At 31.7% G+C, this 15,455-nt stretch overlaps 1 protein-coding gene across 1 annotated transcript; it reads right to left on the bottom strand.

The window, feature by feature from the left end:
- Nucleotides 1-2,492: 2,492 nt before the first annotated feature.
- On the bottom strand, nt 2,493-4,932 carry LOC129944860 (uncharacterized protein K02A2.6-like). The gene is made up of 3 exons (XM_056054522.1): nt 4,743-4,932; nt 3,411-4,606; nt 2,493-2,717 (listed from the first exon to the last, which is right to left on the bottom strand). Exons 1-3 carry the CDS (start codon nt 4,930-4,932, stop codon nt 2,493-2,495), a joined length of 1,611 nt encoding a protein of 536 aa, XP_055910497.1.
- Between the last annotated feature and the right edge of the window lie 10,523 nt (nt 4,933-15,455).

The raw sequence follows: 15,455 nt of genomic DNA, 5'->3' as shown, positions 1-15,455 counted from the left end.
TTTAACAATAATTTGCATAAATTTTTTATTATTGGTGATTTTAACCTATCCGATATAGATTGGTCATATTCTTTAATTGAAAATATGCTTGTCCCATGTAATTTAAAAAAGATTCTGAATTAACTTTTATTGGTCATTTATTTGCTTTAAACTTACATAACATTATTGATTTAGTTTTTACATCACAAGATGAATTGAAATCAATCAATCACAGATACTGTTCCGTTTAGTTTGTTAAACAATTCAATCCACCATAAGGAATTATATATTGAATTAAAATTATATAGATATTTAGTATTTAACTGTAACAATCTAAAATCATTTAACTTCTTAAAATCTAACTTCATTGAACTCGATACTGAATTTTTAAACCTAAACTTGAAGAATATGCTTAACCGTTTCACGTGTATCTTAAAGAAAGCTTTTAACTTATTTGTACCTTATAGGACTGAAAAGATTATCTCAAAACCTCCGTGGTATAACAAAAGGCTACCTCATTTAAAAAAATTAAAAAATAAATCATTTGCTAAGTATAAAATGTCATGGTTCTCAGCAAATTCATGCACATGAATTATATTTCGAATATGGAGCTTAATTTGAAAAGTGATCTGAAACGATTCTGGAGTTTATAAAAGGAAATTAACTGGCATTACAACAACGATGAATTTTAGAGGGGATAATTTTACTGACATTAATAAGACTCTTGATCTTTTTGCTCAATTTTTGTAACCAGTTTACTCAACTTTACAGGGAAACTTGGATTTTCTTTCAGACAATACCCCTAAAGTACATTTTGGCTCAATACATTTTTATCTTTTTCGTCCGAAATATTTTTGGACGAATGGAAATCTTCTTTTCTGATCCCAATTTATAAGTCTGGTTCGAACAATAATGTTGAAAATTACAGAGGCATTTGTAAGCTTTCCACAATTCCTAAATTGCTCGCAAGTTTAGTAAAGACCAAGTGATGACCAACATGGGTTTATATCGGGTAGATCAACTGTTAATAATCTCGCATGTTTTTCTTCCTTCGTTATTAATTGTATAGAAGGTCAAAATCAAGTAGATGCTATCTAGACGGATTTTAGTAAGGCATTTGATTCTGTATGCCACAACATACTGCTTGGTAACTTCATAACTTTGGTATTCATTCTAATCTCCTTGTATGGATTTCATCTTTTTGACCTGATAGGGTACAAAAAGTAAAACTCCAAAATCAAACCTCGAGATATATTAAATGTACCTCAAGAGTTCCCCAGGGCAGTCATCTTGGCCCACTTTTATTTATAGTCTTTATCGATAATATTTGCAAAAACATAAAGTTCAGCAAATGTCTCATATATGCTGATGGTCTTAAATTATTTTTAAAAGTGAATGCCATTTATTATTGATTTAATTTTCAAATAGACCTCGATCAATTATCAAACTGGTGTTTGGTTAACTGCTTTGAACTTAATGTCAAGAAATGCTTCGCTATATCTCTGTGTCTAGGAAACTTTAAAATTATGAGTTTGCATATTCTCTTGATCGTATCCATGTTCAGAGAACTGCTACAGTAAAGGAATTGGGTGTCTCCTTTGATTCCAAGTTTACGCTTGTTCCGCACATCGATGCTATTGTCGCTAAAGCCAACTCTATGATTGGATCCCTATACGTTAGATCCTTACTTGAGTATGCTGATGTCATATGGAATCCTTCCAACAAACATTTTCGGATAGAATTGAGAAAGTTCAGAATTGTTTCACAAAATATGTATTTTGTAAAATGCGCCGGAATTGTTTGTCCAGATTCTCATATATGTATATACCATATAAAGTATTCTAACCTTCTATCGTTAATTTGTATTTATGCCCCGATTAGATCATTGAGAGAGAGATACCTTCTTTTTCAACTTTAACAAAAACCTTAGGACACATTTTGGAATGAATTAACCAGTTTCAAGATCAATTAGGGAGATCAACGAAGTAATTAGTCATATTGACATAGCATGGCCTAGAAACAGATTCAAAATTGATTTCTATTATCTATTTTTAAGAAATTAATCATGAATTGTAAATTATTTATTTTTGTATTATGTATTTACTCGTATACTTTTTTTGCATCTGTTGAAACTGTAGTTCTTAGATTAAACAAATAAATAAATAAATAAATAAGTATTATGGTTAAGTTACTTAAAGGAAGGAATGCAACTGGCTATTTCATTGTGTTGTATATTTTTCTTTTCTTTCTTTTATTTAATATATTAAAAAGAGTTTAGGTATTTGATATAAAGAAATTTATTATAAGTAAATATTATTTGGTAAAAGAAAATGAAGTTAATTAAACTATTGCTTCCATGGCTGAGTGGTTATGAATAATGAAAAATGATGAATGCACAGGACAAACGACAAATGGCACATAGTTGTCAAAACGACCTATGGGCCCGTTCGGCAACCTAATCGGTCCTAGCTCTGAACAGGGTTGTCCGTCAATATGTGACAACTTTTCCCTCCTTATAAGTCGAGACGGTTTGGTGCTCTTCTCGTTCTCTTAGACCGCCTTGGGCTTGCTGGTGCAGAGGGTTGATGAGCGATTGGTTGGCTGCTTGATTTAGGTTTTGGTGATGTTGACACTTCCGGTGGTGTATACGTAATGGCTGGTGATGATGTGGTAGGTGCTGGTGTTGGTATGGTAGATGCTGGTGTTGGTGTTTCCATATCGAATCTCGTAATCAAATCCTGATAAAAAATTTGCATAGTGAAGTAATCTTACTGCTGACATGGATGGTAAATCCTTATTTGGATGAAATATTCTGGTTAAGGGTTTGTGATCTGTGATCAATATTATCTTACGGCCATAACAATATTGGAAAAATTTCTTTAATCCCCAGATAATTGCAGTGGCTTCTTTGTAGATTTGTGAGTAATTTTTTCTGAATTTGTTAAAGTTCTCGATGCGAAAGCTATTGGTCGTTCATTCTGATGTTCGTCGATGTGGGAAATTACTGCTCCAAGTCCATTTGGAGATGCATCCGTAGCTAGGAACAAGGGTAGCTTGTTATCAAATGGAATCAACACTTTTGTACTAGTAATTTCGTTTTTAATTTGCTTAAAAATTTCTTCACATTCAGTTGACCAGTAAAATTTTACATCTTTTTTCAATAGGTTGTAAATGGGCTGTAAACGACACGCTAATTTCGGTAAAAACTTTTGGTAGTAATTTACTAAACCTAAAAATGTTCGAGCTTCCGAAACGTTTGTTGGTCAAGCGCAATTTTGAATACTTTGGATTTTGTCGTTCATTGGTTTAATACCCAGTTTATCAATGTAATGACCCAAATACGTAATGTGGTCAAGTAGAAATTGGCATTTAGTTTTGTTCAGGTGTAGCCCGTGTGAACGTAATCTTTGAAGAACTTGTTTGAAACGTACTAGCAGCTCTTCATAGGTACTTCCTTGTAGTTTAATGTCGTCAAAAAAGCATGATACTCCATCGATGTCTTGAAGAATTGAATCCATAAATCTCTGCCAAATTTTCGGGGCTGCTTTCACACCAAACATCAGTCGCTTTACCTTGTAAGTGCCTTTATGTGTACTTATTGCTTGTAGTATTGAAGTGTTTTCATCCACTTCCATATGTAAATAGGCTTGGTGTAGATCCAGTGCCATAAAGTATTTTCCACCGCTCATTTTTGCAAAGATATCATCGACTGTCGGTATCGGGTAGCTGTCATCTTTGATAGCCTTGTTGATTGTGATTTTATAATCGGCACATAAGCGAATATCGCCGTTCTTCTTTACTACTGGGACGATGGGTGTACCCCACTGCGAAAACTCTACCTTTTCAATTGTCCCACTGTTTTCTAACCGTGATAATTCATTTTCGATTCTATCTTTTAACGCGTATGGAACGGGACGATGTCTTATAAATTTTGGGGTCATGTTTTCTTGGAGTTCTAGTTTACATTTGTAATTTGGAATTTTGCCGGTAGTTTCTACGAAAATGTCATTGTAGTCATTTAAGATTTTGTCAATCTCGTTCTTGCATTGACTTTCGTTCATTTCACTTACAAGTGATTTCAAGTCTAGTATATTCAATTCTAATTTTCGAAACCATTCTCGGCCAAGTATCGCATCTACTTTTGCATTAATGACGTATAAATCACATTGTACTACTGTGCTCTTATGCGAGACATTCACTTTAGCTTTACCGACAGGATGTATTATTTCACCCGTATACGTTCGTAATTGTAATGAAGTCGGCTTTAGTCTAATATCCGGAAGTAATTTTTCTTGACATTGTAATGACATTGTTGAGACCGCCGCACCCGTATCCACTTCCATTAAGCATTGTGCATCTTCGATGTTAACATTTATCATGAATTTTTCATTATGTATGTTGTTCACTTGTACTATTTGTATAGTGTTGATGTCCTCAAGAGCATCGGAATCGGTTTCATCGTTATCGTAATCGTATGTAGAAATTCCGATAGCACGATTTTCAGCTATTTTGTCACCGAAGCAAACTTCTTGAACGTGTCCACTCTTCTTGCATTTGTGGCATTTAAGATTTTTGTGTGGGCATGTATTAGCTTTGTGACTAGTTTGGCCACATTTGAAACATTTGCCTTTTATTTTGCTGAATTTCGAATATGAATTACTTTTGTTCGTATTGTTTATACTTTTTTTTTATAAAATTGTTTTTCTTTGTTTTGAAATTATTTTTGATTTGGTTTACTTGGGATTGATTACGAATTTCCTTACTTTCGATCTTCGAAGATTCTATTGACAGTGCAAGTTTAACTGCATCTTCGAAAGTTTTGCTAGCATCTTGTTGTAAGAGTCGTTCACGAATATCATTGTCGCGAATTCCCCTAACGAATTGCGATCTAAGATGAGTTGAATTAGTTGAATTTTTACAACTGCTGCATACAAAGTTGCAATGTGTAGACATCTTCTTTAAGTCGGCTTAAAAATTTGCGATAGACTCCCCCTCGTGCTGAACTCCGTTTGAAAATTTATGCTGTTCAGAAATTTCGCTCGGTATAGGGCATAAATGCGAACGTAACAAAGCTATTAAATCTTGAAATTTTTTGGTTTTTGGATTATCAGGGGCGGTCAAACATGTTAGGGTGTGATATAGTTTTGGGCTAAGACAATTAAGCAATATTTTGACGCAAATTTTGTCACCTTCTACATCTTTGCATGACCAACCTCTGAGGTCCAAATAATTTTCGACTCTTTGTAAATACGAATCAAAAGTTTCATTATTTTCGTCGAATGATTGCAAATTTATGCCTTGAGATGGTTGAGCTGGAGTCCCAGGGGTTATTTTTGTAGGGACCTGAAGAAGAGCTTCGACTAATTTCTTCAAGGTGTCATCGATGTTAGCAGTTGACATGACGCTGATGACTTTTCTCGAGTATATATGAATTTGAATTTATTTTATTTTTAGTTTAAGTCTTGGCGTAGTGCAGTTCGTTTGTAATATTTGTAAAAAGTATGTAATTTGTGTAATAAGTATGTACGTACCTCAATTTACCAAACAATTTACACGCTGTAACTTAACCTCAAAATGTTTCTTCCCTCGTTGAAATTTGTATATATGTGCTCATGTAATTTGTTCTGGGTTTTACTCCACAGACTCGTTCGCCAATTGTTGTATATTTTTCTTTTCTTTCTTTTATTTAATATATTAAAAAGAGTTTAGGTATTTGATATAAAGAAATTTATTATAAGTAAATATTATTTGGTAAAAGAAAATGAAGTTAATTAAACTATTGCTTCCATGGCTGAGTGGTTATGAATAATGAAAAATGATGAATGCACAGAACAAACGACAAATGGCACATAGTTGTCAAAACGACCTATGGGCCCGTTCGGCAACCTGATCGGTCCTAGCTCTGAACAGGGTTGTCCGTCAATATGTGACACATTGAAAGAACTTTAGAAAAGCTTGAGAAAAGAAACTTTACGACGATGTTCGAGTGATGCTAATGTCTGCAGTCATTTTTAAAGCTGTTCCACATTCGATAAGGAGGGATGTGGGTCTGGAAATGAATATGCTATTGTCAGCGAAGTAATGAAATGGATCAGAAGTTGCAGACAGGAGATCATTTATAAAAATAAGGAAAAGGATCGGAGACAATTCGGAGCCCTGGGGCACACCAGCATTAATATTATGGGTTTCAGACCTTTGCTTCCAAAACAACCTGCCCTGAACGGTTCAAAAGAAAATTCCTAATCCAGCAAAAGAAAGGATTCATTAATGCCAAAAGCATGCATTTTCGATAAGAGAGCTAGATGCCAGAATTTATCAAATGCCTTTTAAGTATCAAGTGCAATGATCTTACTTTCTTCAAAACGATGGAAAGATTTGTTCCATTGTTCGGTGCGAGGAGAGACCATGAGGTCACTGCCGGTCATTAAGAAGGTTTTGTTCCTCAAGATATTTCCTAAGCTGATAATTAAACAGCTTTTCTATGAACTCAGAAAGAAGTAGCGTAGTGCTTTCTGCAGATATTTTGAGGGAGAAGAAGATTCACCTCTTTTGGAATTGGGTAAACAAATGCTGTTTTGCAACTAGTCGGAATGATCCCAAAAGAATAGGATAAATAGAAAGCTTACGCAGTGGTTTTACTAGCATGGAACACTTCTTCAGAGTAATACGGGGTATACCATCAGACCAGCGGATTTATGTATGTTGAGATCTTTTAGGACTATCGCCACAGTTTGAGTAAGAAATAAGATAGGTCCGAAAGACTCATTAACGCTTTCAAGTGGTGCCATGACACTATCAGGTAAATTAGAATTCTCGATAGAGCGAACTAAAGTAGTGTCATTGACAAAAGGAGTAGGGACCGAAAAATACTTAGAATTTTTTATCGTTTTTTGCGAATGATCAAATATTCTTACTACCTTTGGAACATTGAAGTATCTTTCACCGTATTTTTTGGTCATGCAAAAATTCGTTCCTCCAATTCTGGGCGTCGCAGACCTTTTTGGCTTGCAAAGGTTTCATTTTCCATAGGAACCATACTAGTTAGCATGTTTACACTGGAGTCTACGTCACTACCGAGGAAGCATGTTGACCAGTGAATGATCCTGAACAAATTATTGAGACCGTCCCAGATGGCTTTGTGGTACTAACAAACGGTTCTCCTCAGAGATCTTTCATTCACTGGATTTGTTTGATACGACAAATTATGTAGATATTGCGTCAATACACTGAGTATGTACTTATCAGGATCAGAAGTGAGAAAAGTCAAGGTCTGATATTCGAGTAGGCTCATTGACAAGCTGAGTAAGATGTTTAAATTTAGCAAAAATCAATATAGAAATCATTTTAAACTTTAATAATATGTTATGCATACCATACACTTTTCGAACTTCTTAAAAATGACACCAATAACGAAAAGTTCATTGAATAACTCGATTGCAAAATCAAATTCTAACTCTTATGGTCGAAGTATTGTTGGTCTATATCCAAGGTTTTAAACACACATAGCTAAAGTCTAAATCTTCTAATCATTTTACTCCTTAACATCTACACGAAACTTTAAAATACTAACCTTATTTTCCGAAAACGTATAAAAACGTTTCAAGATTATTGCGAAAAACGAACAACTAACGAACGACTATCTACGATTACTACCTACACTACATGTATTTCAAACTTTATTGGTCAACAAATTTTATCCTCCTGATACACTTACTACCGCGTTTAGATAGAAGATATTCCATACACTTACAATAATCTTAAATCCACCAAGTAAATCGATATATCCTATATATATATAGGACTCAAGGAATAGAGAATACAGGATATCTCTATCCACATAGGTAACGTCTATTGACTTGTGTTCTATACATTTTGTCAAATGCTCCTCTCAAGGACAACGAGAGATTTCTAAATGTATACATTGCACTCCATTACTGGAGCATTTCGATTGCACGTCATGCACTGTACTTCACATATAGATATACGGATATATGTACATAATGTATTTAGCTACATAAGCAGCACCAGATACCAAAAGCTCCAATTCAATTTGATAATATCAACCTAACCGTAATGTAAAATGAGTGTACAAGAACAGAGCTTGATAGGAGATGCGAAGTAAAGAAGGTAAGTAGGTATCTATATCTAAGAACAATCTATAAATCCTTTCAATTCATTCCATCCCTTTTAGCAAATCCTTATTTTCCACAAAATAAGAAATTCAAGGCAAACCAAAAATAAAACAAAACCAACACAAACAAAAATGAAAAACAACTTTATCCTTTCTCTAGAGAAGGATAAAGCTGACAAAATAAAAAGAAAATTCTCACATAAAATAAAAGACAACGAAAAGAAAACAAAAAATGGCAGAAGAAATTCAACTAAAGGACGAAAGACAACATCACACAGGTTAGCTACCTACAGTGCTGTATACAGTGGGAAAAAACATGAAGAAGAGAACAAAAATAGATTTCCCAATGCAATTAGAGCAAATACTTTTCTAATTGCCTGAGGTGATAATTTAGGTCAGAGCCATTCTGCAGCATCATGCGATGAATTCCCAAAGGATATACTCCAACACAATATTGTCCTCTCGAATTGCTGGCACAGGCACTGATGTCTGATGTCTCCCACAATTCCCGAGTTCCGTATGATGCTTGACTCGGTTGATAGTTGTAGGATTTTTATTTTGTACAATAAAGAAGCCGAAGCCACTTTTAGCACCTTTTGGCATCCCTCAAGCCAAAGGAAGAGACAGTGACAGGGAAGTATGTATCCGTACTCGTATTTCTATTCAATCCAGAATCAAAAGTGAACAAAATAGAAAAGCGGTTGAATTATTTTCAGGACACTCGTATACTTGTATGTGTTTGACTCACTTTGTTTTTAATGAATGCAAAATCAAAGCAACACTAATATCAAGTTTTCTATACTCTTAGGACTGATTCTAACAATTTTGATTGTACTATGACACTTCTCTTGGCAATTGACACTAGAGACAAGCATTTTTAAGGGAATTTGCATTACAATTTAATAAATTTTTATTAAGTCTCTTACATACTTACGAAGGGTGTGTGTGTGTAATTTCATAAGGAACTTATTCTTTTCGAGGTTTAACGATCATTTTTGAAAGGATTAATTTGCTAAAAGTTTCCTAGTTAGCAAAACGAAATTAAAGGTTTAAGATCTTGGAAAGCCCTTAACAATGGGTTGTAAAATCAAATTTTTAGCGGCATATTAGATTTTTGTATTTGTTTCCCTTTATTCTTGGTATAAACAAATGTTTTAGAATTAATATCAATTCTTGTTCAAAAAATATTCGAGGCGAAAATTATTTTTTTTTTTTGATTGTTTTTTTTTTTTAATTATACTTATTTGATATCAAGTCAAATTATATCATACAAAATTGTATTGATGTCGTATACGTTATTTGTTCGTGAGCTATTAAGGGTCAACCAAAATTTTAACCTTTTTTTACTTCCCATAGGAAGTTATTGTAATGGGTCCGAATTGTCAAATAGAAAATTTTGACATTTCTCGACGTTTCAAGGTCCCTAGAGTCAAAATAAAAGATTTTTAGAAAGATGTCTGTGCGTGCGTGTGTACGTACGTTCGCGACGTTTTTTACCTCGTCCGTAGCTCAAGAACCAGAAGAGATATCGATTTCAAATCATTTTTGTTATACATTAGTATTAGTATGAAATAAAATGCACGACTGGGTCGCACGAACTTGCTACTGTATGCAAAAAGTCTGTTTAAAAAAAGTACTTATATAAGATTTTAAAATATATCTGTAAAATAAGTTTGTCTTCAAAGATATAAATGCCATTTGATTTGTCAAAAAAACCAGCAATTCATCCACACAACTCATCCAAGGACATTTCATCCCGCAAGAAAAATATACTTGTAACCGTACTTAACGAAAACAATTGTTTAACTATTTTGTTCAATTAGATAGCCTTATTTTAATTTCATATTAGAAGAACCAGGATGGAAAGTAAATTATCTGAAGGTAAGAAAGAGGAAAAATATGTATGTTTAAATTGTAAAGCGATCACCTATTGATTGTGTAGTTAGGTAGGTGTCTAAAACAAACATAGAATAATTCACTTCGTGTGCTTAGCTTTTTGCAGATAAATAATGACATGTTTATGATGATAGTGAAAGAATGTCATTGGTAGGTATCCTTCTTTCCTACAAGTTTTCAGCGCAAACATGGAGTTATTCCGATCAGTTTATTTTTTTTGTTAAAGTTTAAGAAATTGCTATTCATGTGTTGGTTACAGTCAGGCTCTTGTGCGTTTTGGATTTTAGTTATGAAGTGACACGTAAGCAGTAGTTGTAGAGGTTGTACGTTTCTTTAACTAGTACTAAGTATTAATTCTTTTATATAATAATATTATATAAGTAAAATATATGTTAAACAACCTTATTCTTAAAGAATAATATTTTAAAACTTAATATACAAAAGTACCAAGACAATACTTCTTGATAGACACTTTAAAATAGATTGTTGATTAAACATATCATAATCGTTACACGGCCATAGTTGGTATTTACAATAGTTATAGTTATAAAAATACATAAATTGTACCAAATGCATTAAATTGGATAAAAGATGGGAATGTAATTAAAATTTTGTCAAAATAATTTACTAAAAATAAAAATAATTAAATTAAAATAATTTAAAAAAAATATTTTAAGATTCAAAATTTTACCTGAAAAATAATTTTGTCTTCAAAAATTTAAATGCCATTTTAAAAATCAAAAAACCTTTGATTTTTCCATTTTTTTTTTTGAAAATCGTTAGAGCGTTTTTTTTTAAATTAATTTTTTATATATAAAATTTTTCAATTTTGTTCTAAAAATATTTTTGGTACGCAGTTGCTTAAAGATTAAAAATATACGCTATGTATTTGAATTTTGTAAAAAAATGTTTACCGTTTTTAGTATATCGAATTTTGAAAAAAAAAAAAATGTCAATATTTTTTTTAAAAATCCAAACAATAAAAAAATGCACTTTTGATAATGAAATATTGTTCAAGCAATATAAGAGCTTATTCAGAAAAAAAATTATTGAAATCGGTTCATAAGTTGCTGAGAAAATTAAAAAACAAAATAACGGTTCTATCGGCGTACCATTCCTGAGCAATACAAAAATATGTTTTTCTTATTAAAAGAAGCCAAATTAAAAAATAAAATTTTAGAGAAAATTCGAATTTTCGTTTTTTGACCAAAAAAATTGTATGGGAGCCCCTGTTAGTTTTGATCTTAAAAAAAAATGAAAAACACACCCAACGCGAATTTGCTCAAAACCTTAACTTCCAAGTTTGAACTCCATCGGCCCAATGGTTTAGGCTGTAGGAGCGTGGACAGACAGACAAAACCGACCGGACGGAATCGCGGGACCCACTTTTTTCGACTTCTCTACCATCGTAATATCATGTTTGATTAAAATCTCGAGTTCGAAATTTTGCACGAATGCAAAACTTGCCATATAGTTCCTATATGTAGCAAGTAAAAAAGGTGAACATTTTGGTTAACCCTAAATATCTTACGAACCAAAAACGCTACAACTTGAGTTAAATTTTATAAATATAATGTAACGTTATATCAAAGCAGTATATTTTTTGAAATAATACACTAACGGTTTTTTTATAAATCAAAATAAACTGAAAAAAAATTTGTCACCTCAAAAATTTTACGACTAAAATATGATTTCATCTCCAAAACAATTTTGTGCAACGAATAATGATGTTTTTGACATCTGATAAAATTTTGAGAAAAATAGAATTAACAGTTTTTTTTACAAAAAATAAAAACCTAAAAAAAATTAATAAAAGTTGGTAAAAATTTATTTTCGACTCAAATATCTTTTCAAAAGTTTGAGATATTGGCATTAAATTACTTTTATCTTTCAAAAAATATTGTTGTCAACATTCAGTAAAATTAAAAAAAAATCGAATTGACCGTTTTTTTTTTTTACAAAAAATCAAAAACCAAAAAAAATAAACAAAAGTTGGTAAAAATTGAATATCGATTCAAATATCTTTTCAAAAAGTTGAAATTTATTCTTCAAACTAATTTTATCTTATAAGAAATATTGTTTTCAATATTCGCTTAATTGTGAGAAAATTGCATTGACAGTTTTTTTTATAAAAAATAAAAATCTAAAAAATACATTACTTAAAGTTGTTAAAAATTTATTTTTGACTCAAATACCTTTTCAAAAATTGTAGATATTGTCTTTAAACTACTTTTAACTTTCAAAAAATCCAGTAAAATTTTGAAAAAATCGAATTGACAGTTTTTGTAAAAAAAAAATTAAAACCGAAAAAAATTAACAAAAGTTGGTAAAAATTATTTTCGACTCAAATAGCTTTTTAAAAATTTGAGATAATAGCTTCTAACTAATTTCATCTTATAGGAAATATTGTTTTCAACATTAGGGCAAATTTTGAGAAAAATCGAATTGACAGTTTTTTTACAAGAAATAAAACTCTAAACAAAAATTCTAAAACTTGGTAAAAATTTACTATCGACTAAAATAGCTTTTTAAAAATTAAAAATATTGGCTTCAAACTTATTTTGTTTCACAGAAAATATTGTTTTCGATATTCAGTATTTTTTAAATAAAAATCCAACAGTCCGTTTTTTCATAAAAAATAAAATCTACAAAAAATAATACGCAAATTTGGTAAAAATTGATACGAGTACTATCAACAAACTTTTAAGCAAGACAAATCGATAGACAGGATGGGAAGTTATCTTTTCTCCTCTTTCAAATTGTTAATAAAAAAACACCCTCTTAAGTTTTTCAACAGTCCATCCTCAATCCTGCACCTTTTGATGTAAAAAAAATAAATAAATTGGGTGGCGCAACAGTCCTTTGCAACCATTCCTGTGTCCGAGTACTGTTGTCAGGGATGGAAGGGACCTATTTTTTTTTCTCTCAACCATTCCTGTGTGCAAGTAATGTTTTCAGGAATGGAGGAGACCTACAGTTTATATACCGAATCCGAACTTCTAATTTGAGAAAGCACTTTTTCATGACAAGAGTTACTCTTGGAGAATTTGTCAATTCCTCGTAAGAGGCAGTACCCCTGAAAAGACTTTAAATAAATAAAATATAATTCAAAAATGATGTAGCCACTTTTTTCGCATTAGGAGCCTACAAACCAAACAAAATTTTTCAAAAGGATTTTTTTATTCTCATATAAGTTATGCTATGACCTAAAGGTCCCAATTTATCTCTCCAATGTTATGCTTTCATAGTTAACAAAAAAAGTTTCAGAGTTAATTTTTGGCACTAATTCCGAAATCGAACGATGATTTTAGCGATATGCTCTAGTTTAAAAATAATCGTTTGCAGGATAATTTGTTTACTTTTCTCAATATAAAAACTTGGTGTACAAACGGAATTCGAAGGAGAGTACGATAACTTATTCGATAACGGTAACCGAATTCGTGATAAGACCAAAAATTAACTTTCATACAGCTAAGTATTTTTCTGTTAATACTGTTTCCACAACTTCAGCGTTTCTTTTGGCTGAGAATTTTTTCCAAAGAAATTACGATATGAGAAGTTAATAAGAATGAAGCTAGCAACTATAGATTTCGAAAATCAACACGGATTTTGTTGTAAGAAAACTACGTTATAAATTAACCTTTCTTCAAAAAAGTTAAATATACGGTTTTTTTTTGGAATCTTAAAAGGTTTTATCTCACAAATTTCATATAAAAGATTGCTTTTAAAATCCAATTCAAACTTAGGTCATCAAAACCAAAAAAAAATAAAAATTATGCTTTTCATACAAAACCTTGTTGCCGAGTGTTATCAATGAAATTATGAAGACATTTGAAGCAAGCCATACCTTAGCATTATGGTTAGGCATAGGTACGAAATCCAAAAATTATTACTAAATAAAATCTCTTGCCACATTAACATATAAACGCAAGAAATCGCTAATGATTCAATTCCGAAAAATAGCTAAATATTCATTTTCCTGATACAAATACAATTTCTCTTGTTCTATTTCAATGACATAATTTTACATTAAAAACCTGATAAAGATACTTTTCCTGGCTTTTGTTTAAATATCCTTTTATATCCTTCTCCATTTTTAAGACATTGTTTAGTTCAATAGGAAGGATTTGGGTGTTATTGGAAAATCCCATTACAATTTACTGTACCATTTATGTATTGAACATTACTGTACACATGAGTGCAAAAATTACTTAGTCCTCATTATAATGCTTAATGGTATTAGTATCAAGCCAACTAAGCTTTGAAAGCAAGTTTTTTCCATCCAACGTTACCTGACTCAATTTATATTTTTGTTTTAGGAACACTCACTAATATAACAACAACTAAAAAATGTGTGTACCTTTATCTGTACCAAAAAATATTTTACAAACAAGGAAATATCTCCCCAAGCAAAATCATGTTTAATTTTTTTAGATTTAAGTTTCTCAAAGCTCTGTGTACCTCTGTTTATAGAATATGTATGTCTAATAAAACACCCTCACGCAGCTCTACCCCCTCGTATCTATCGAATCGGCAAACACCGTTATATCCATAACCAAAGCACGAATAACATTTTTGTATGTTGTTAACCATCCAATTACGCTCTCGACGTTCGTCGTCCTCGCCGAAACATAAACATCATCTTTTTTTTCAATTTAACTAAAAATTCTGTAAAAAAAATATTCATGCTTTTACCTTAAAAAATAAAATATTCGAAAAATCAGAAAACAAAAACTAAGCACAAATAGACAATATTAAATAAACATAACGAAAAAGCAATAACATGAAAAACATCTCGCAGGAAATATTTTATGTTTCCGGTACAAACAACCATTTTTGGTAATAACGAATTTTTGTCTATTCATTTATTTATTTTAACATAGGTACACATTTTTATTCTTGTTTTGGAAGAAAAAAAACATACACAAACTATAAACACACTTTATTCATGAAATTTACACTCCGTATTTATTGATTAGTCAGGAAATATTTTGATTTTTTTTTGTAACTTAACGTCCATTTTTTGGTTTCAAAAGCATAGGGTTGGAATTCGACATCCGTCAAACTAAGTTGTGACATATTTTTTTTTTTAGTTGAATGCCTGACATTTACGAAAATGGATCGCTTAACTATCGCACAACACATACAAATCCTTAAAACCTACTACAAAAATGGTGATTCTGCCACAGCCATATATCGTGATTTAAGAGGAAATTATTGTTTCCACAATTTTCCAACTACGAAAGCAATTGGCAACATTATGAAGAAATTTTAAGAAACTGGATTGGTTACAGATATTGCAAGGCCTGTGCATCATCGTTTCGTGTTGCCGAAGACTCAAATGTGTCGATTCCTCGTCATTCTCAAGGAATTAGGACTGTCTAACGGCACATTATGCCTCACACAAATACGTCGAATGGGTGCTTGAACAACTAGCGGTGGACGTCGA

This window comes from Eupeodes corollae, chromosome 2, assembly GCF_945859685.1.
Source record: "Eupeodes corollae chromosome 2, idEupCoro1.1, whole genome shotgun sequence".
Taxonomy (NCBI): Eukaryota; Metazoa; Arthropoda; class Insecta; order Diptera; family Syrphidae; genus Eupeodes; species Eupeodes corollae.
The sequence above is the reverse complement of the archived record's forward strand: the minus strand, read 5'-3'. Positions and strand labels throughout refer to the sequence as shown.